Here is a 23619-nt window from a genome sequence, read left to right on the forward strand (position 1 = left end):
CCAACTGAGTGGCTTATGTTTAGACTCTCTATTTCTTTTTACATACAAAAGTTTGGTATGATTGGTAATCTTGCTCCGGCCCTCTGTTGGATTTATAGCCGTGGTATACCTGTTTAAGCTAAAACTTTGTGTGATCATGCTCTCGTAGCAATGTGTAGCATATCCACTTCTTCAAGTTTCTATGATGTCTGTATGAGAGTGAATAGGAAAATGAGCTCGAGAGTGAAAACGAATTTGAAACTGAGTATAAGCAAGTCTAAGTGTGAATGTGAGTGTAAGTGTGAGTGGTTGCCGAATTACTCCACGGTCGGCCCTTATTCAAAAGAGGTGTAGCATGCTTATAATGACAAGGTTGAAAGGGGAACCCCAAGTGTGGTCCTTTAGATAGTGAGATTATTGATATTTATTAAGTGCAATCTTCTCGTAGGACGTTTGGACGAACTTGCTCCTTTCCAAAATTAGTTGTTGTGCACGTGTCAGATTAATCCAAACGACATATTCTTGGTGCAATGCACAAATCACTAGAATAAACAGAAAGAACGGTAAATATGATTTTAAGCCAGGCTTTCAAGATGCAGCCGCATTGTGGAACAGTTACTTTGGTTACAGCGAATTAAAACAAAATTATACGCATATTTGTTAGTTTGATTTAGCAAAATCTGTGGTTTCACTTATTGTTTAACCAGATGCTGCTAGTTTTGGCAACTATGTAATCGTCCATTCTTAATATCATTAGGCCAAATAACGATCAAGAGTTTTTTAGATATAACATTGCTTCATGGGACTAGTGTCTGTTCATGGTCGGTAGCTCTTATTAAGTTTTACAGTAGTCTCAAAAAGGTTTGGAACTTTATTACAAATTGCAAGCATATTTATTGACTACAGTTAGTGCGTTTAACATCCGTTCAGAAACTACCATTCTGTCTTTCTTTTTTTAGGCATTACTCATGTATGAGGCAATATCTTTCATCAAAACCGAATGGTACAAACGCAAAAACTCAGATACGAATATTACGTACTTATAAACCTATATTCAATTATCCTATTCTGAAGTAGTTTTTAAAAACATTTGTAATGTTCAATAGTTTGTTTGTTTTTTTTTTTTTTGTTTTTTTTTTTTTTTATGACGAAGATATGAGCCAAACTGTATCGGTTACTAAAAATACAAGTCGAATATGCTTCAAATCGTTTCTTTTTCCATGCTAATCAAGGCTACTTTTAGGGCCTTGTTTCCATGTGGGGATAATTTTGTTTGCATCGTTGACGACAGAGAAGAGGTCTGGAATTTTGCACCAAATCTAATCCATGTGAAGCCGTATCATTTTTTCCAAAGAACTGGTGATATTCATGCACCTCCAGGGCTTGAAAAGAAAGAGTTAGACAGTCCCAATGGTGAGTTTGGCATACAGCGTCTTTTTTCTATGTCTATCTAAAAGCAGGGGAATTCAGGGGAATTTTTGTAATCGTACGCGTAACGAGCAGGATTCGATGATGGCGCCAAAAATGCTGAAGGTCCTTTCACAATGAAATTTTTTCTAATACCGAGATTTTACTCGCGCTGATTTAAGCCAATCAGAACTTTCTTATTGACATCAGTCAATCAGAAAATTCTATGAAGAATTTTATTGGCTGAAATTAGCATTAGTTAAACCTCAGCATTAGTAAAATTTCGTTGTGAAGGGTCTTCTACACAATCCAGTAAAACCCAACCCATTCAATTTCTTCCAAAACAACGTTCAAGCCAATTGAAACTCTATCAATGTGGCGACTGCTGGTTGAATACAATCGCCCCCAATTAACAGAAACAAGTGATTTTAGAGTTTTGTTGTTCTAACATTATTTAATTAATGATTTAATTGTTCTAACATTATTTAGTCAAAGCAATTCAACGGGAGGTTTATTTTTGTCACTTCAAAGCATGAATTAGCTGAATAAGTTAACTGTTTTGATCAATACGTATGTTGCTTATGCATAAATTACTAAAAATAGTGTTTTTTCTGTGACTGTAAATCAGTCAGATTTTTTAGAACTAGATGATACTTCATTGGGTATTTCATTGAATGTATAATCATGCACAGTTGCATAATTTCATTTGGTGTCTGCGCAGGTTTGGTCCATTTGAAACGTAAGACTGAGATACAAAACAATTGAGATATGAGATGCACCGGGATTTTTAGGAACAAAGATAAGATCTAAATCTTAACATTTTTTCAGAATGAAAAAATTTTGGATTTGTAAAATCTTGGATAAAGCCCATTTTCTACGAAAAAACTGTTTAATTAATTTTGGGTTCTGTGAAACAAAGCAAATTGTATACGAGACCATGAAATGTTCGACAATGAAATAAAGCCAACTCAACCTTTGATATTCACTCTAGTGATCATCTCTGTTCTGACACTCAGCAGGTATTAGAATCCCTTATACATGTTTAACTGACTTCACACCTCCCGACCGCTCTGTACTTACGTCACTAACCACAATTCTTGTAGTTGCAAAAAGACCGTTGACCAAAGTTACGTTGCTCCATTTCTTATTGAAAAAAGGCTTTGTATGTGATTGGTTATCCATTAGACTGGAATCTCTTACGAAAATAGCTCTACCCACAGTCTTGAAACCAGATCCCTTGTCTTTGGTAATATTAGATAGCAAAAACAAAGGTCTCGTGTCGTAGGTAAAGTACGTGTTTCTATTTCCTACTGAAAAGCTGGCTTGAAAGGCTTCTTGCCGGTCTGCCTCTTCGTGACGAACCTCAGTTTCAAAAACCACTTCAAAACCATTCCTACATTGGCTCTATGTTTCGAAAGCGCCGATGATAAATGCCGCCCTTGAAGGTTGCTCTCGAGCAGTAGCCACGGAAACAGTGCATTTTGGCTGGGGTCTTGAAGTGGTAGGGGTAGTAGTAGTGAAAGCAGTAGTTGAGATCTTGAAGGTGTGTGGGCCATTTTCCAACTATATTACCAACTAGCTCTCAAGACCATGGAGATGGAGTGAACTGATTGATAAAATTGATTTAGCCCCAATTTTGACTTTGGGCAATGAATTGTGGCCTATTTAGTTTTGACAATCGAAGGAGGGTACAAAATAATATCACAGTTGTGGAATTTTTGCACATATCAAATTTCTCCTATAGCAGTCGCCAGAATTTACCTATTTTTTCGCCGTCAAATTTGACATGTCAGTTTGTTGTGAATTTCTGTTCTCCTTGCTTATGAATGCATTCGATTGTTTAAACGGTAGTTTCGAGTTGTTACTCAGCAAGTGCTGCTTCATCGGGCACACTCTGAACTCAATAGAACAGCCGGCTTTCTGTCATTCCGTTGCTTGTCGCAACATCTGTCACAGTATTCAGAAGTAAGATGCTCTCTCCTCAAATGGCTAATATTGCCCTCCGTCGCATCGGTAGCTCATTCTCGAATCGCATCTATTTTTCTAGCATTATTTTCTTCATGATATGTCATGAAGGATGTGATTTGGGTGACGACCAGTGAATATTTGTTCTATTTTAATACCGTCGCCTTCGTGATGCGTATATACGTTGGGCTTTTTTGCTACGTAAAATATTACAGTCAATCAGTTTTTGAACAGAACAAGTTTCGCCCATCGCAGTTTGCCTGGCATGTTTTAGGCCATCTTTTTTTCACCTGTTGCTTTCTATTTGCATCACGGATTATACTTGTAAACAGATACCTTTCTGATTTGACAATATTGTTCATATGGAACTTCTTTTGGGTGAATTTTTCGGGCGTTTGTCTAATCTGAGAAGAGCTATTTGTATTTTTTCAGAAGAATTGACCTGAATAAAAGTTTGGGGAAAATGTACAATAATCGCTAGCAGTTCTTTGTAATGAAATTTATACGCAGTGTTTCATAATCCCCGCCGTTGGTGATGTGTCTCTTTGTCTAAGACGAGATTTTTTTTTTTTTTTTGTACACCTTTTTATATTGAGCTATATCCCCTAATATATATTTGGACATGGTCAAACAGTGGCGGAGACTCTGATTCAAGAAACGTGTATGACCCTCCGTAAGAATTCTATCTATAGTGGATGTGGTACAAAATGAATATTTTCATATCCTTTTCTGCTAAGTTGCCTGAACTGGTGTGGTTTTGGATTTGAGGCCAAAGTGAAAATAAGGTTGGTAGTCTTGGAGGCTAAATGAATCATTGTTTCGGCGTCAGACGCAATATTACAAGCCTAAACCCATAGTAACCAAAATGAAACTAGAATTTGGTAACTAAAAGCGGTTTTTTTTAACTATTTTATGCGAAAATACAGGCAGTTACTTTTCAAATATTTCAAAGATCAAATTATTCAGTAATTTGTTTTTTGTCGATTTGAATTTTAAAAGATATTATATTAAAAGGCTTTGTTCGGTATAACTCGTTAAATAGGCATTCAGAATGGAATGTCGTATTTTATATTCACTTGTAGCTTAACACATGAAAAAGAGTTTTGAGTCCCGATGGCTATTGGCTAATTCCAGGCTAATAGGATGAAACTATTTTTCTTCGTGCGGGAGATAATATGCAGTTGTGTAGTTTGTTCGATTTTATGAGGCTTCTTCAAACTGTAATATCTCACTGATTACATATTCCATTTAATCGTAGCAAGCACCATTTGATTCAATGCACTTTTGCCAACATAACGCAAGTCAATTTATTCCGTCGGTATAAAAATCGTGTGCTCGATTTTCAATAAAAGTCGACGAAGGCCTTATTTGCCTCGTCCGGACTGGTGGAGGTTCTACCGGCGAGGAAGTTATCAAAGTACTTGAAAACATGGTAGTTGGTTGGCGAAAGGTCTGAGGAATATGGTGGGTGAGGTAGAACTTCATTGCGTCATTCGATTAATTTTTGAACGGTAATTTGTTAGACGCACGGACTGGTGTTGTCGTGGAGCAGAATTGCTGCTGACTCAATTTTCGGTACATTTCGTCGATTTTCTCACAAAAGGGCTCTGCTCTGATGATTTGTCTCGGTTGTAGAAAGTTATGGTGAATCACACCAGCTGATGACCACCAAACAGTAACGATGGTCTTTTTTAGTGGATTTTTGTCTTTGGGAATTACCTGGGTGGCTTATCGGTGTCCAACCATTGTCTGAACGTTTGCTGTTATCGTAAAGGGTCCACTTTTCATCACACGTAACGATCTGATCTAAAAAAGGATAGTTTTGGTTGCGCAAAAGCAAAGAAGAACAGACCTCGGAACGTGACAATTTTTGTCGATCGTCCAAATCGTAGCGCATCCATTTTTCAAGCCTTTTGACCTTTCGAAGACGTTTTAAACCATCAAAACCAGATGGTAGTGGACGCCCAGTTCTTCTGCCATCCCACAAGTCGTATGTCATGGTTCAGTCTCGATCAGAGTCTTCAAATCATTGTCCTAAATTACTCTGGGTCGACCATTTCGGAACTCATCTTTGAGACTAAAATCTGAGGGACGAAATTTTGCTAACCAACGTCAGTGCGTTTATTAACACTATCATTGCCAAATGCCTTTTCGATTCTTTGGGCTGTTCCGGAAGCGCTTTGGTTCAGTTTGAAGCCGTTGAAAAAACCTGGGGGGGGGGGATTGCTGAAAGACATCATATGGTAATAAGCTGAAAAGAGGCAAAAATTAAAACTTAATTATTGTATAGAGTATAAAATTCTCTATCGTTTAGTATATCTGACAGCACAGTAGATTAAATATTTATTGAGTTATGGAGCTACGAAAACACATGACATTAAAATGGAAAAATCTTGAAACAACCTAATTTTACAATTGTCGATTCGGACAATTTATCATTACACCATTTACCATTGCACCATTTGCCATTACGTGTAGATCATTTATCTGTTTGATGAACAACAAGATCTGTTTGATGTTCAACAATAGCAGTTCGTTGCCGATAACCCTAAATAGAAATTTCGCTATGTTTTATGTCTCGAACCAGTGATCAAGTTTGGTTGTTTCTTTCATCAAAATGCACTCACTTCCCTGACTCTGTAACCTTAATCTTTTCCGCTTAATAAATTCGTCCTTTTTTTTTAGAGAAACCTAAAAGAGAACAAGGCCAAGAAAAAAAAGCTACAGAAGTAAAGATTGCCGACAATATCAGAGTACCAGTTGTAGACAGGGATGCGAAAGAAAAGAGAGTTGGAAAAATGGAAGAAGGCCAAGACAGCAAAAACGATGCAGCTAACGAAACGAGAGAGAATATTCCTGACCGCAAAAAATCTAAATTTAAAGATGGTGTAAGAGAAAAAAGTACAGGCACGAGCGAAATCCAAGAAAAGAAGCAAAACGATGAAAAAGAAACGAAAGAACAAGATACTAGAACAAAAAATGACAATGCAAACATCAATAGGTCTGAAGTAAAAGACAAGACAACAAGTGAACAAAGTAAGGACACTAGTGAGAGCATGGAAGAGAAGAAAGAAGAGGACAAAATTAAAAGGAAGGAAATTATTGATCAAATGAAAGATTACAATGCTGACATGAACAAATCCGAAGCAAAAAACAGTGTTAAAACTGAAACAAGTGGAGACGCTGATGAAAGCAAAACAAAGGTCAACGAGGGTGAGCAAATTGACATTAAAGAAGAAGGTAACGAAGTGGAAGGTGGCAATACTGATATGAATAAATCAGAAGTAAAAAACGTTGCCGCCAGTGATACAATTACGAAAAGAAAGGAAGATAGAGAAAAAAACCTTGAGGATAAGAATGGTGATATTAAAGAGGAAGTTAAAAACACTGAAAAAGACAGTTCACAAATTGAAGACAATGTTTTTACTGGCAAGAGCATGGAAAGTGAGAATGAAGAAAAGAAGAAGGATGAAGAGACAAATGAAGGGAACATACCAGTCCAGTTTGATTATTCAGCTGAGGACCCAAGTGACACTGATGACTATCTTATTTATTTACAAGATATCTTAAAATCCATTCACAAAACATTCTACGAAATGCATGACGACTTTGTGAAAAAAGGGGATAGTAAACTCCCAGACCTAAAAACGGTAATTTATTCTTGCTTATTCACTTTTCCTTAATCCCAACCTCATTTTAAGGGGTCTCTTTGCAGCACTGTTATTTTTTCATGTCAGAGGCATTTTATGTTATTTATTTTTTATATACTTATGCATTCAGCATGAAGTAAACTACCTTTAAATAATTTAGAGCTGTCGTTTCTCAAGAATTTTGGCTTCAGTTGATCATGTAGCTATTCCTAATCGTATCCACGTGTGAGTCCATGTGACTTCAGTCACCCGTTTTGCATACAAGTCCAGTGGACACTGTCTGCCATGAGTCAGCCCAGATATTGTAACTCCGGTGGTCTTTCTTATTAAGGCAAAGCTCATTTGAATCACCCTTACTCTGCCTATCTACCTTAGTTATACCCTAGGATAGATGATAGAATATCTATCAACAGGTGAAATGACATAATTTTTATACAATTCTGAAGAAGGGTTATGCCAGCTTTGCCTCTCAAATCTCTTTTGGCTTTACTCCATATAGCCATGGCTCTCATGTCTTTCATCACTTCCACTAAGTTGATTTTAATCATATATTTAGTTTTTCGAAATAATCTATAAAAAATGTCTGAGGCAATGGATGATGCTTTAAAATCCATTACCTTCTGCTTTAGGACGCTTTTAATGATATCAATCATTGATGCACAAATATAAATGTAAGTGGAAGGCTTGTAGCATCTCTAAAACTGCCTTCTTTAGCCTTAAATTTTCAGATGGGAAGATTCTTAGGCTGATCTTAGGACGGGAAATCAGGACTCTAACCCCTCCCTTTGTGTGCAGGTATAACACTAACACATATGAGTGTTGGATTAGAGGTAGTAGCTAACCGATTGGAACCAATTGCCATTTAAATTAATGGAGAAAATGCCCACTAGCCAACTAGCCTATTGATTTCGAGAAAAAGCCCGTTAGCTAGGAGCTGGTAAAGCTATGAGCTGCGTAACATATGTTTGTGCAACACTAGCCAAGTGTCGAAAGACAACTGCTTCATGACTGTGGCTGGACAGAACTGTACGTTGAATAGTTTTTTGAAACTTTAATACTAAAAATATTTTTTCTGTATCTTGCAAGGGCTCTTCCAAGACCAAATAAAAAAGCTTGCTGCACCTGCTCTTGACAAAGTGTAAGGTTAGCAAGGATTACTCTGCAAAATGTCTGAGGTCCCTCTTTCAAGAAGGGTTGAGAAAATAGTGCTCAAATAGATTGACTTTTGTAGATATTTACTGTTCATTGCTCCATTTTTCAAGACTAAGGCTCCTATCTTTTCTTGAAACAAAAAATTAATAAGGTTGTTGGGCATTTACCACTTTACGCTGGTGGAAGCTATACTGCCATTGTAAGGAAAAATGATTAGGGTAGCTATGAGTAAAAAATATTACATCTAAAATCGCTCCAAAAGAGAAAGTGCAGTTATTTGCAATAGAAAACTCTCAGAAATTAAAATGAGCTTGATTGTTTTGACGGAAATAGCCAAATCAAACAGTAGCAGCTTTGCTTTTTGTGAATTTCTTTTTCTCTAGCCGAGCAGGTTCAAATTCAAATTCACTTTATTTTTCCCTTAATATTCTTGTTAACAACAAAAATAACAGCGGAAGTCAAACAATTTAAAAACACTTAAAAAATTAAATTATTCAAACTTGATTTATTTACAATTTTTCTGGGTCACCATTGTAGTGATTTACGAAGTATGGACCAAATGACTTCAAATGATTTGTCTTGTGGTTTTTTTTCCTTTCATTATTGACAACTCTGGTCCTTACCAAATCGCATTTTCTGGGGTTGTTTATCTTTCTTGTCAGGTTCAGATTTTTTTATTCACCAATAAATACAATTGGAAAGACAGTACTCTTATTCCCCCTCAAAAGAATCCATGGCCAGGGATACAAGGGGAATAAAAAAATACAATATAAGTAACAATAAAAAAAAAAGATCGATCACCAAACAACATGTAAGATTAAAAAAGGACCATACCTGAGGCATGGGAGTCAAAGCTCAGAGAAGACCACCATATATCATGAAATAAACTCTCAGGGGACATCAACTCCACAGAGAAAAAAAATCTGTTTGATTCTTAACTAAATGGTCCTTAAATGTCCCAAACGAGTGGTATCTCTGTACTGAAAAAGGTAGAACATACAATACAGCATTAACTTTAAAAAAAAAAAGTAAAAAAAAACGTACTACCAACTTTCTTTATGAATTTACTTTTTTTTTAAAAACATTGTCGTTTTTTTTTTTTCAAAAAACAAAAAATTACACAAAATCACTTAACATTTAGTTCTTTATGCAGGCGTTAGTCATGTTGAAATCCTAAAACAGGGAGCTATTAGCAAGGTTGCCATAAGCAAAAAACGTCTTAATTTGAGCATTTACACTTTCATTTTAAATTATTACTTTTCCTATATGGTCAGCTAAGTCACGTCAGGTACAGAATTTTAATCTTTGATAACCTCTAGAGGCTGCAAACGCTTAAAAGAATGTCCTTGAAACCATTCGCGCGCACGAATCGAAGTTTCAAGGGGTTTTCTAGAAAGGGATAGTGAGGTTGAAAACGCATGCAAAGTGTATTCTTGAACTAATATTTTAAGCACAAAAGGTTTTATATTAGGTCTATTCTGAGAAAAAGAATGTCCCCTTATTTATAGATATATTTGGGACATATATAGTCAAGGACTTTACTCCCTTGACCTAGCATATTTCTTGATTAAAATGCATTGCTGTCACAACCCTCTTAAATGTTGTAAATTATTCTCTACAGGTCATACCTTATGTTCGATCAAAAGTTTTGGCTGGAGTTAATATCGTCTTCAGCCATGTAATACCGAACACCGAAGCTCTTGAGAAGAGCAGGCCCTTTCTTGTTGCTCGAAGTTTAGGTGCCAATGTTACCAAAGATATAGTTCCTAGAAGGCCTAGTCAGAAAGGAGATGCCACCACACATGTCATTGCTCCAATTCTTGGGACAGCAAAGGTGAAAAAGGCCCAGCAGCTGAAACACATCAAAGTAAGTTTCTCAATGCACTTATTTCCCATTTCTTCATTTTTTTCCAGCAATTTTTCAATTTGTTTCCTTATTCTTTTCTTCGCAAAATCGTCTATCAGCTGATCAAACTTTTTGGGAAAATGTTTATATAGTTTCATATCAGTACTTAACCAATTAGCTAAAACGTATCGTTGTTCGTTGGTTAGATTCATTTTTTATTATCAACCCATGCATTTTTCCATTTTACATTAGCCTAAATTATATATAGTCATTTTATTTCCAAAAAAGTACAGCTCTTTTCTTCTTATTAATTTAACAGCAAACGGTAAACAAGCAGCGGAAAGAAAAGTAAAACAATTGAAAATACAATGGGTATATATATTTTGGGCTAAATGTTTGTCGATTAAGAGGGGTGGAGGTAAAGTGAAGCAGCCTGCATTTAGGACTGATATAAGTAAGGATTTCAGAATGCTATCAGTTTCATTGTTTCATAACTTTGTATTTCTAATGATATTTTTTCGGAGCTATTGAGACCAAGTCTCAGATGACTTTATTATTTTATTTGAATTTATTTAATATAAATAAAAATACAAAAAAAATTAACCCCCAGCAGAGAGCAGAGCTCGTAAGGTTGGGTGTGTAAGTAATGGAACATACACAAAACAAAACTTCTCGTCATAATAATAATAATAACAAAATTAACTTAATTAACAGAAAAAAACAATAACAAGAAAAACTTAGAAAACAAGGAATAAAAAAAAAGAAGGGAGAAAAGAAATGCTGGGCAAAAGGGGATAGGAGGCCGTCCCACCGTGGATCCAAAACAAAACACAAAGAAAAATATGATAATTTTTTTTAAATTCCATCATTAAAGGTAAACAAACAAACATTAAAAAACAATCTTTAATAATTGCTTTTATAAATACAGCGGAGATTTTTGGGATTAATCAATCTGAGTTTTATCATTTAGCTTATATTTATTCACAATGAATGGTATTAGATACCTAAGTAAAACCTTGACCTTTCACATCTTATAAAAAGAATTCGGTAAAACCCCGCCCACCGGTGAGCCGAACGAGGGGTAAAATCAACAGAGGCTTACTATAGAAATAATTTTCAGGATTTTGAATTTGAAAATGCCATAAGGAAATATTTACATCACGTATATGTTTTAAATCCGACAAATTTAGGAAAAAGAACTTTGTTTTCGTTTCAGATGTATTTTCAAGTTTTGATGGTTGATGTAAAAAATTTCCAAGTATTCTTACTGCCCTATTTTGTAGTACCTGTAACTGTTTTAAATGCGCCCAGAAGGTATTGAGATAAACAATTGAGCAGTAATTCAAATACGAAGCAATTAAATTATTTTTTAGTATTTTTTTTTAGTATTTTTTTTATAAAATTATAGTAAATTATTATAAAATTAATTATTTTATAAAATTATAGTAAGTTATTTTTTGGTAAATTATTTTTAGTATGGAAAATGGAAAAATATTTTTCACACGGTACATCAACCCAATATTTTGAGCAAGTTTAACCCTCAAATGATCAATGTGATTACGAAAAGACAACAATGGATCAAGAAAAACTCCTAAATAACGATATGACTGAACCCTAAAAATTTTATTCTCACCAACCTGCAGCTCCTGGCAAGAAATCAACTGAGTGGCGCGTTTTCAACGACCAAAAAATTTGGTACTAGATTATTAGAAGCAAACCATAGATTAACTGAACCAAAAGTTACAATCAAATTTTCAATTAATGCAGTTGGATCACTCGCTTTAACAGATATAGCTGTGTCATCTGCAAATAGAACAGCAAGACTAATATTCCCCTGCAAACTTTGCGGAAGATCATTAATATAAATCATAATTAAGAGCGGACCTAATGCTGAATCTTGAGGGACACCAATATTATTAAGGTTTTTTAAAGTAGATAGTTTTCCACCGACATCTACCGAAATCATACCACACAGGTATGATTTTTCTCTAGTCCTATCCCTCTTATGCCTGCATTTTCCATTTTGTCAGAAAGAATTTCATGGTTTAATGTGTCAAATGCTTTCTTAACATCGTAGAAAACAGTAATCACATGGAGCTCATTATCTAAACAACCACCTAATTCTAATAAAAGAGCTGCAACTGTGTTTTGTGTCGGCTTGCCCTAAATCCAAATCGGTATTTGGTAAAAAAAAATTATCTTATCGAAATAATTAGAAATCCTTTCTTTTAAAATTTTCTCAGACACTTTAGATAAAGGTGATAAATTTGCAATGGTACCATAATTATTTACATCAGATTTATCACCTTTTTTATATAACAGACTTACCCGGACAATTTCCATCTACTAGGAAACATACTTGAAGTGATACATTAATTAAAAGTATGAATAAGTGGTTAACAAATCACTCCAACAATATTTTTAACAAATTTGTTAATATTCCATCATATTCCACTGAGCTACCACTTTTATATTTTTAATAACCTTATAGAATTCTGCAAAACTAACTGGGGCCATAAAAATGCTCGTACCTTCAGAGGGAGGGAAATAAGGCTTTTACATCCTGCGATAAGAAAAATCCATCACTGCCGAAACGATAGATGGTCCGATATCAATAAAATAATCGCCAAACATTCTAACAACAGCTTGAGGTCCTCTATCTTCTTCACTATTTATGTCGTATTGTACCTCGGGATGTGATAACTATTTATTTCGTCCAGTTTTATCCTTGATCAAACTCCAAGTTTTCCGGGAAGAGTGAGAATCATGAAATGAATCTATATAATAAGCTCTTTCACTTTCTCGAGGAGTCTATACCAAAAGGCTTTTATAATTTTTAAACGTATATTAATTTCTGTTGGATACTTCATTTTGATTTTGCATAAACGGTTTTTTTATTTGTATATAATCTATATCAATCATTTGTTTTCTATATAATCTATCACTTTGTCACATTCAGTTGGGCACTTTTTGTATTGTCTGGCCATTATAAATAATAGCCAACTATTTAGATACTAGCCAACAATTAGATTTTTGTCATAGAAGCTTCAAAAAGGGTTAACTTGGTTGGAAACTGAGAGGACTAGGGCCTTTTTTATTAGCCAAAAGTCATCAGATGGCAAATGTTTCAATCCGTGCCTAGCAAATCTCAATACAGTTGCAATTATAATTTTAATATAGCCATTTTGATAAACCTATCAAAAACGTCTAGAAATTATGTCTTTGAGGATAACAAATCCCCCCAGCCCTCCGGGCAAGGATTATAAGTTTTGCCTTGGGGACATATAGGGTTTTTATAGAGTGTGGTCATATAAACTTCAAAGGGGCTCATTGGATTGGTAATCAGCCGGTCTAGTGCCCTTTTTAAGAGTCAAAATGACCAGAGGGTAGCTACCCTCTCCCCTCTACACACACGTCATATTGTCCCAAAATGTATCTAATATAAATTTTGAGATATCCATTCTATTCAAAATAGTCTAAATATCATATAACAAGGCTTTTGGGGTTGAAACAAACCCCAGAGATTAGGGGCAAGGGTTGTAAGTTATGACCAGGGGGTGTTTAAGGTTTTTATGGAAGGGAGGGTTGTTTAACTTCAGAAGAGGCTCAGTCTCTCTCCCTGGAGAAGACTATGTCAATATCAAACGAACAGAAATTAATCAAAAAACTTTTTGCACAAAATGAGTTTTTTTTTAAAAACTAAAGAACTCCATTAAACCAAAAATAGAATCAAATAATCTACCAAGCATACAACTACCACAAATCAGTATTAATAAATAAATGAAACCCAAAACAAACAGAAATTAATATAAGTCAAACTGAAAACGAGCAGAAATTAACCTGAGAATCTGAGTATGGTTCTAAACCCTATGGTTTCTAAAAGCCAGAATATAATTTGTACTTTACTGAAAAAAATTATTTTAAATGCTTTCAATTATATAACTAAGAAATCAAAAATTAATTAAGATTTTAAGGAATAAATATCACCATATGTATATTAAACTGACAATGCACATTTTTTTCAGTAAATTCATTTGAATTTTTTTTTTAATTAATCTAGTTGCAGAATTTATTGATTCTGAAATCGTGGCTCTCTTTAATTGTAAATTTAACCATTTACTTTTTGAGCAAAACTATTGGTTTTAAATTTTCAGGGGGCGAAAAAAAAAATCCAACTACCAAAGACATTGGTATGTCCTTATTGGTATGTCCTTAGACATTGGTATGTCCTTATTGGAATTACCTTATCCTGTACTTTTTTTCGAAGAGAGGGTGGGTGTTTGTTACGTTTTGATACATTTATAACCCTTTCTGTTGTTTTATTGTTTGTTCTCTCCTATTTGTTTAATCTTGTATATTCTTCCTCTTTGATTTTTTTTTTTTATTTAGGTGTAAAAGAAAAAACGTAAGATTTTAATGGAGGTTTTTATTGTAGTTGGTGTTGAATGTAGCTGCAAATGGTTTAAACTCTTGTTTATTAGTATTAAGAAGAAGTCAAAACACCAATATCTTCGATAGTACAGTTGTTTAAAGTGGGAATAATCCACTTTGTGGGATTTACTTTTTATTGATAATTAGATAATCCAAGTTAAGAGTCTGTGTTGTCAAATGAAGAAGTCTATAGCTTGAATTCGGCTGTATATGAAGGTTGTGGCTTGGTTTTAATGTATGTCATTGTTTTATTTCTCATATTTTAGCATTTTGTGTATATTTTATTTAAAGTCCTTTTGAGCTCTGTAACAAGGAAAAATATTGACCATCTCTTTACGAACGAAGTGACATAATAGATGGCTTATAAATTTCTTAGTAATAATATAGAATCCATATAATGCTTTTACCAAATATTCCAAGGGGAAAAAATAACTTTGGAGCCCCCCCCCCCACCTACATACCTGCTTATAGTATTTGAGTGTGCAAGCTTAGGTGGAATCCTTTGAGACTTCTATGCTATTGACGTTTTCCTGTTAAAAAGAGTGCCTAATCAAGCGAGTAATTTCCATTGCTAATTTTTGTGTTTTCCATTACTAATGGGAACTACTTTGGGCTAAAAAAAAAAAATCGTAAATATGTCCAAAGAAAAGTTATATTAAATATGTCTCGTGTGTTTCAAAATCCATATAAATGTGTTATTTTTTTTTTTTTCAATATTCTCAAAGTTTTTCTTGATCTCAAGGTTACAGAAATCGAAGAGGGTTTCTATCTAATGGAGACAATCAGGGGATTTGCAATCTTCTTAAATGGACGTTGTAGGAACAATAGCAATAAGTTAAGAGCTCAGTACTAAAGTGATAATTTTATGAATGTTTTAAATGTGGTTTAAGCTCAATTTTAAAGAAGTGCCTCTTTTTATGGTAAGTGCTTTGTGACCTTGTTTCAAAAAGGTCTGGGCTCGCCTCACCTTCCTTCAAAATGAGGGTATATTCTTCCTTGCTTAAGGAAAGAAATATCTCAATATATTTAGCGCTGATTTAATTACCATTAGTTAAGGTGCAGCCATGTGTTTTGAATTGTACCCTTTTTGTAAAGTAATTTTAGCAGATCTAAAAACTGACTTTCTGTCATTACTTCATTTCAAGTGTTTTGAATGCCAAATTTTGTTATAGCTCGTGACACCAGATTGGCTTTGGACTTGTGCTGAGCGATGGGAGCATGTTGCTGAAGTTCTTTTCCCCGTGACCGAAACCCAAGCATCAAACAAATATCGTCCACCCTCCCACTGTGTTACACCACAGATTGCTCAAATGATATCTAAGCAGGTGAGTTAATCTTTGGTATCTAACGAGGTGAGACTGCTTACCGAACCTACTATAAGCTTCTAGCTAAACATTTCTAGACTAGAATACATACTTGAAGCTAAGTATTAGAAGCTTCGGGATTGGTAGAATTTGAAATCCTAGACAAAGAGTTCTAGATTCTGGACCTGGGTACTTAGCCGTAATTAGCTTCAGCCAAGCATCAAATTTTGCGCATGAACAGGAGCTGCTGGAAACAATCTGCCCTAAACAAAAGACGAATAAAAATTGTCACCTCAAATTGCCTCAGAAGCACCCATAGGCGAGATAATAATTTTTTCCTGACTTTAAGTATGTTTATGCTTACTGTGATACAATGTTTAGAGTCTGACCATTTTCATCGAGGGATAATACGGCTGAGGAAACTCATTATTTTCTTGTTTTGACATTGGCTGGTAATGTCTTTTCCTGGCGAGGAGGCGCCTCGCTCCTTATGCCCCTTCGTCCCCTCCTAAATAGTATCCTTGCTGGTCTTATTCTCTCATAGAATATTAGGCAGATAATTTCGAGACTTAACATTTCAGATTTTCTACGGAGGGAGGGCTAAATCCATGGATTCCCATGTGAGGATAGCGAAATGGGGAAGGCTAAAATTTCTGTTTCTAAGACTATCCTTAAAAATTTAGAATAAACAATTGTTTTGCTGGCGAACTATCTTTAATATTCAAAGAAAGTTTGCTCAGAAAACGATTACTTACTGTATAAAATGTTCCCTTTTTAGCTTATATCTTAACCTTCATGAAAGGAGCAGTACTGCATCAATATCCCTGAATAATATCCCTGCTAATCCAGATAAATAATCTCTTGGGGAGGGGGATCGAAGACAACTGGGTGGGGCTTACCCATTGATTGGAGGTGTCTCAATAGCATCTAGAATTACAAGAGCTCTGCACTGCTAATTGTTTTACAGTTTTTTTTTCTTTCTTTTTCTGTTGGCTAGGACTGGTAAGTTGAAACCACACGTTTAAGAGAGATACTAATTTGAAAAACTTGTATAGCGTAACCCATTTTCTGGATATTTACGGCTGTACTCCCATTTTAAATCACAATAACTCCCGTATAAGTCTCAATAAGATTAACTGTCACCTGGTGTGTAAAACGCTAAAGAGCTAATCCTGTAGTTAGTCTCATAAAGGGAGTTTTGGTGCGATAAAAAGAAACAAAAACACGGTCTGGGCTATACTACAATTAAAAAATCATCTTTTACAATTAAATTTATAGTAAATTTTATTAGTTGTATGTTGAAACTTTTTAAAGCATTACATTCAAATACAATGTACCAAATTTTATTTCCTCCTCCCTGTCACTAGATTTTCCTTCGGAAACCTCTTTTGTTTCAAGTATTCAAGTCTTTGTATATTTTTCACATCTTCCACAGCATTACCTTGGGACAGAGATTCTCTGACAACCGCTGTGGGGGGGGGATGCTCAATCGTGGGTAGGCTTAATAAGTTTTCTTTTGTTGCAACGGAAAGTTGTTTTTTTTTTAATATAAGCTTAATTAATACAAAAAAAATAGAGAAGTAAAGTTATGGACTTTAGTAAAAAGTTTGGGATTTTAGTGTGAAAAGGCAAAATATAGCAAAAAAAAATTAATAACTTAAATGATTGGTGAAATACTCATATGAATAAGACTCGGAAGAAATAGACAAAAAGACTACTTCGGAAACGCTGAATAAACTAGAATTATTTCTCGTCAGGTTTGGACCAAATCCAACTTTGGTAAAGTGTTTTGGACCAATCAAGTGTATACCTTGAAAGGTAGCTTCTCGTGAGACATCTCGTCATCATTCATTAGAGGCAAACATAAGAGTCGAATAGGTTAAACGAATATAATTGCAAATTGTAAGGATCACCGTGCTCATTCTTAGAAGAAGAATTTAAATGCTGGCAACGACTTGAAGGACCCGTCTTTCCCCGATAAAGTTTTCGTGAGTCTTCAAGATGTAGACGTAGAGCCAGAAATCCTTGCAGTGTGCCGCGGTTCCAGATACTTGAAACCCCAAAACAAAGCACCCGAAGAACGAGAAGACGGCTCATCATCATTGATTAGAGACAAACAAAAAGAAGTTAAATTCTCCCATCGAAATTTTCTACTCTACAGCACCCAAATTGAGATTTCAACTTTTTTATTTTTAGTTTTTGGCTATTTTGCTGCACAAAAGCAACTTCTAATTTAGATCCTTACAGAAATTTATATTTTAAAAGAAAAATCAGGGACCATGACGGTGTGCTGTGTAAGCATCAATTATTGCATACTTCGTTAGAATGGACTTTACCATGTCGTTCCCCTTTAGATACGTCCATAATCCTTCAAAGAAAAAACTAACTTTGATCACGCTTTTTAGCGTATGTTAGTAGTTTCGTTTTCATCGAAATTTGAGGTCAATGTTGACACCTGCGTAATATCAGTATTTAAGGTCAGTCTGAGTCTTTATGAAAACCTTTTTCTTTCTCTTTTTACTGACTCCTTTATTTTCACCAACATGTAAAAGAAAGAAAAATCAATTAAGTAAATATGGCCATTACTAGAAGGTAACCTGTGCGCAGTGGCCCAATTAATTAATTATTTCTCATAATGAATAGCCCAAAAATAATGACACCACCGTAGAGAGAGAAGAAAACGGATACAATAGACTGTGATATTCACGAGGAATCCCCTCACCCTGCATCTCGGCTAAGGAAAAACTTTCGAACTGTGACTTATATTAAGAGACTAATTTAAACCTCATACTGCTGTCCGGAAGGCTCTTCTAGAAGCTTACATTCACTTAGCGAAACATAGTGGGCTAACACCACTGTGTCTGTTTTGTCTTTTTAGCTGAATTGGAGGGATTTGATGATTTTGAAAATAGTTTGATGATTCCATTTATAGATGTTTTTGTTCTGATTTCAAGTTAGAGAATTGAGGGCACGCTGTCTCCAAATATTAAGACAAAATGAGTTGGTAACATTCCAATACTTAAATTACCTGTTTTAGCCTAATTTATTTAAGTTGTTTCTATAATTTACATAAATTGTTTTCCAATTGTTCTAATTTCACTGTTAATTTGTCCTTGTATTATCGTAATTTATGCAAGGAAGCCGAAACTTCGCGCTCGTTGAAACATTTAGCTGTTGAAAAGCCGCCCGTCTCTATTACCCAGGAAATGTTAGATGAAATGTCTGAAGAAGTAGAAAGTGTCTTAGATGAAGAAGAAGACAAAGAATCAGTCTTTGCTGGCGACGAACAATTTTTGGGAGACGAGGAAGAAGAAGAATACGACCCTGACGCAACATGGATCAAAACAATGGAAAATTTTAATGGGTTAGAAGATGAGAGTGAGTTTGGTCCTACAGAGGATGTGTATGAAGGTAAACGTGTTTCTTCGTTGAGGAGGGGGGGATTTTAGTTTATTTGTATATTCTCTGTCTTTTAGATGCAGTTTTCTTTCTTTTTCTCTCAATCATTTCCTTATTTTCAGTCTTTTTACAGCCTCCCAAAATTTTTTGCAATTGTTGAATTTGTTGATGGCTAAACAATCCTGTTTAGCCTATATTTCAGGCTCAACCATGAAGTTCTATGGGCCACCTTATAAACCACATGATGATCAACTTATCTGAATCTTTGATTGTGTCAATTAGTTTCTTTAGACCATGGCCTCTTTCTCTTCACCTTATCTCTTCTGATATTGTAAGAATGTCCTTAAAAATATTGCACATTGCTATTTATCTAACCTAAATTAAAATACTCACGTCAGAAACATCCATCATCTGGTCAGTGCTACTATTTCCCTTAAAAGACTTATGCCTCCTTTGTTCGTCTTCTCTACTTGAATATTGTGTGTCGATTTTGACAAGCTTTCATTTTGAGTGGATACTTGAATTATATTGAGTACACCCTAAAAATGAGCCCTAGAATAATTCTTTATGAGGTTAAAGCATGTATCCTATGACGCAAAAGAATCAGAAAATTCATTGAAAATTAAAAGAATTAAAATACAATTAGAATATTAGAATACGATTAAATTTTCAATAAATTGAAAATTTCAATGAATTTTCAGTAAATGGAAATTTCGGTTTTAATTGTATTTCTTTCATAACAAAACGCAGCGCTTAATCCTCGCACCAAGAAAATTTTCCACAAAGGACACTACTCCCCCAGAGTCCGTCTTGGCCGTTGTTTGTCTCCGTCCGTACCTATCTTACTAAGCTACGCGCGAGTTGGGGTTATCGTCTGTATTGGAAAAACTTAGAAAAACTCATGGCCTGCTATTCAGGTGAAAGGTGGTTTTGGTAAACAATATCTTGCTAAAATTTATAATTCAATGTTTGCACCTCAAAGCGTATCCGCGTGTACTTTTTCTGTTCTTTTTTTTATTATTTTCTTGGAATCCCAACACGGTTCAAAAATAAGTATATTATCAGAAAATTTGGAATATTTGATATTACTGTTAAAATAGGTCAACAGTACGTTCGATTTCTCAGACGATCTAGAGAAAATAGAATCAATTTCCCCCTTGACTATCTTGTTTGATGGATAAATAGTTTTGTCGCCATAGCTTTAATAAAACTGAACTGTTTATCATGAGTGTTTATGTGTTATATATTATGAGTGTTTTATTGTTGTGTACTATCGAGCTATTATAAGCTATTTATCATATATTAATGGGTTATTATGAGTATTATGAGCTATTTATTGTCGTCCTTTTCATCAGAAGTGAAATTTTGTAGTTTTCAGTTTTCTTTTCATTTATTTTCTGTATTCCTCTGTGTACATTCATGTATGTATAGAGGGCATAAATAAATTATTATTATTATTATAGTTTTCCCATTTTTATTTTCAACCCAGGCTCTTCTTTGATATTTTTAATGTGTCTCCATTTCAATATTTTTCATTTACTTCTCGAATTTTTCTCCTCTTTTCTTTGTTAGATTTTATGATTCTTCGTTTTGTCTCTCGTCGTTGCCTTATTTGTGTCTATAGCCGATAATTTAATCTTCCGTTTTGTGTTTGTTTTGACTCAAAAAGAGGAATCCACCCTGTTATAGTTAATGATGGCTCATTTTAAGCAATAAGCCTTATCTTATTTAACTCGAAAACTGCTAAAACAGCATCCCAGCCCGTTGTCTAAGCAAAACCTTCGTAACAAATCTGAGAAGATCTGCATAAATCAAATGAACAAGCAATTAATTTGTTTGCTAAAATCCTTCAAATAAGAGAACAATTTTTAAAAAAGACGTTTAGTCGTTTTACTTCATAGGAAATTGTACATTTGTTTTTAAAGAGGTATGGAGATGGAGACCTTTTCACGTCTCTAGCTTTAATAGTATTGCAGTTTAATTTTGCTAAATAAACAGATACAGCTTCATACACATGATCGTGTTACATGATACTAGCTTGATTCTCTATATATACTAGTCGTTGGTGTATCGATTTGATTTTAGCAGCAAATACATCGTCTTAATTGGTGTAGTTGATTGTTTTAATTAAGGAATGACTGTAATCAGAATCCTTTAGTTTTTAGGAGTAACGTGAATAAGGTGAAAGATATGTACTATTAACGTTAAAGCAGAATGCCATTATATTTTTGTTAGTATTAAGGCGCTACATGGTGACAGGTTCGGAACGGCCACCGGTTTGAAAGGAGAGGAAGGCGTGGTCTCTTTCGGTTACCTTGTATCTACTAATAAGTAAAGAAATAAAGGGGGGGGGATGTTCTATCTCTAATCATCTCATGTAAAAGCTATGGTTTAGAATCCTTATGATTGTTATTGGACCCGTTAGGACAGAACTCTAGCCAACCAGTAATAATATTATCATTACAATCATCACAGTCCGTCATACCCAGAAGACTCTAAAAAGCTTGGCTGTGGTAATTAAAAGGGCGACGTATGTCATTTTTGGTCGAAAATGAGCTAGGAATGTGTCGCAGGTAAATTTAGAACGAGGAATGGAATGGGACAGTCAGAATTGTTTTATCTTGTACCGTTAAGAAGATAAAAAAGAGACATACGCCAGTTTTGACAGAAGATGATCATTCTATGGAGTTATAACATGGGAACCTGGCATTTGTCTCCTTTTTTGTCAAGGATAAAAGAGACATACGCCAAAAAATCCATTAATTTTGAATTCGCTCAGAATAATTTTGATACTGGCATTGTCTAGTTGCCATTCTGATTTAGGCCGAAACGATTATAAAACCAATCGGTTACAAGTTCAAAGGATTATGAACGAATGTGATATTATGATATTTTTGCATAATATCTGAGAACAATGAAGTAAAACAAAGCCAGGTGGATTTATTTCTTAGTTGCTATGAAAATAAATCAGAATGCTTTTTAGGCTTTCAGCAGCTACTGGAATATTCCCGTCAAAACATCAATGAGAAGTGAATTTGTGAACACACAACGAAATTTTCTACTTTTAGTTAGTTAACTACCTGTTCAAAGATGTATGTACTGACCCTTTTAATCAGACGCTCATAACAAATGTGGGCATCTAGTATGTCCAAGTATTGTTCCATGTCCAAGTTCGTTTGTTTACAGCATATCTGCTACAACTTTAAACATAAAATTAAACAACTTTAAACATAAAATTAAAAAACTTTAAAAATAAAATTAAACAACTTTAAACATAAAATTAAACAACTTTAAACATAAAATTAAACACACAAGCCCCTAGTGGGCGTCTTGATCCAATAAAGTGAGAGGGAAGAAAGACAAAAATACGTCAAACGATAAAAAAAACCTAATTCGAATTATGACCATTAATCAACTCAAATCAGGCGATGCGGGACTCCACAGGCCCGGAAAAAAAAAATTAAAAATGAAAGAAAGGTGGTACTACCCTTTGCTAACCAACATAAAATAGAAATGAGCTAATTTGAAAAGAAAAATTATAGATATAATAGATAGATAACTATACATAATTTAAAATTAATATCTAAAAAGTCAACCACCAGACTTTTGGAGGTGCCAAAGAAGTGACAGCACTGTGCCATGACTGGAAGTGTATTCGATAGTGCTGTATACGTCACCAGACGGTTGAAATAAGCATTAAATTGAATTGAAAATAATTGTTGACGAAGGTTAAAAAGTATAGAATTAGTAATTCTTTTGTTAATTTGATGCCTTGTTGAATCGATAATCTTTTGAATTTTCATTTTCTTCTTTAAATGCTTTATTTATTGTTTTTGTTTATTTTTATTTAGAAGATCATCCACACGGCTATAAGGCGGGCCTACATCATTCTTCTGATGGTCATTTTGAAGAGGGTGAAGATACGTCTGAGGAGGAGGAAATAGCTAGGAAGAGGAAGAGAGATCCCTATGAAGAAGATGATGAAGATACAGTCAGTCAGAGGTTTAGACGAGGAGAAGACCTCCCTGACATATCTGAATTTGAACAGCCTGATAAATAATATGATGAAAACTCGGACTGTGAGGGGAATTGAGTTTTTGTGATAATTTACATGATTTTTTACAAAACTTTTAATTAATATTTTCCTATAAATCGAAGTTTGCTATATTATTACACTCTGTTGTGCAGAAAAGTTAAATTAAACTGCTAATTGTAAATTTTTTTTGTAAGTGTATTCGCTAAAATCAGTCTTTTAGACACTATATGCTACTATGATATACATTAACTATGAGGTAGATTTATATCAAAATATTCAAGCAAATCACACAGCCTACTCGGTATCTTACCTTAGCCTAAAAGATCCTGGAGTGCCAAAAATCTTAAAGTATTTTCAAAGAAAGGAGCTTTGCTGAACTAGGTTCCGATTTCGGTTTTACCAGAACATAAAAGAAAACAACACTTTCTAAAGCTATATGCTGATTTTCTG

General features: G+C 34.5%; 1 protein-coding gene across 3 annotated transcripts in view; it reads left to right on the forward strand.

Annotated features, from left to right (window-relative positions):
* The window catches only part of LOC148947838 (RNA polymerase II subunit A C-terminal domain phosphatase-like), a 54153-nt gene extending 30936 nt beyond the window's left edge, over window positions 1–23217 (forward strand). For 2 of the 3 annotated variants that reach the window (XM_089095478.1, XM_089095477.1), the window contains exons 5-10: window positions 1223–1392; window positions 6037–7001; window positions 9775–10020; window positions 15603–15755; window positions 18872–19145; window positions 22985–23217. In XM_089095478.1, coding sequence (XP_088951604.1) covers window positions 1223–1392; window positions 6037–7001; window positions 9775–10020; window positions 15603–15755; window positions 18872–19145; window positions 22985–23193 — 2017 coding nt within the window. In that variant the 3' untranslated portion in view covers window positions 23194–23217. The remainder of the gene's footprint in view (window positions 1–1222; window positions 1393–6036; window positions 7002–9774; window positions 10021–15602; window positions 15756–18871; window positions 19146–22984) is intronic. The other variant, XM_089095479.1, reaches the window with a different exon arrangement.
* Window positions 23218–23619: the final 402 nt, after the last annotated feature.

The sequence above is a fragment of the Artemia sp. Qi Xiang Cuo genome, chromosome 10 (genome assembly GCF_049724085.1).
Source record: "Artemia sp. Qi Xiang Cuo chromosome 10, ASM4972408v1, whole genome shotgun sequence".
Classification (NCBI taxonomy): domain Eukaryota; kingdom Metazoa; phylum Arthropoda; class Branchiopoda; order Anostraca; family Artemiidae; genus Artemia; species Artemia sp. Qi Xiang Cuo.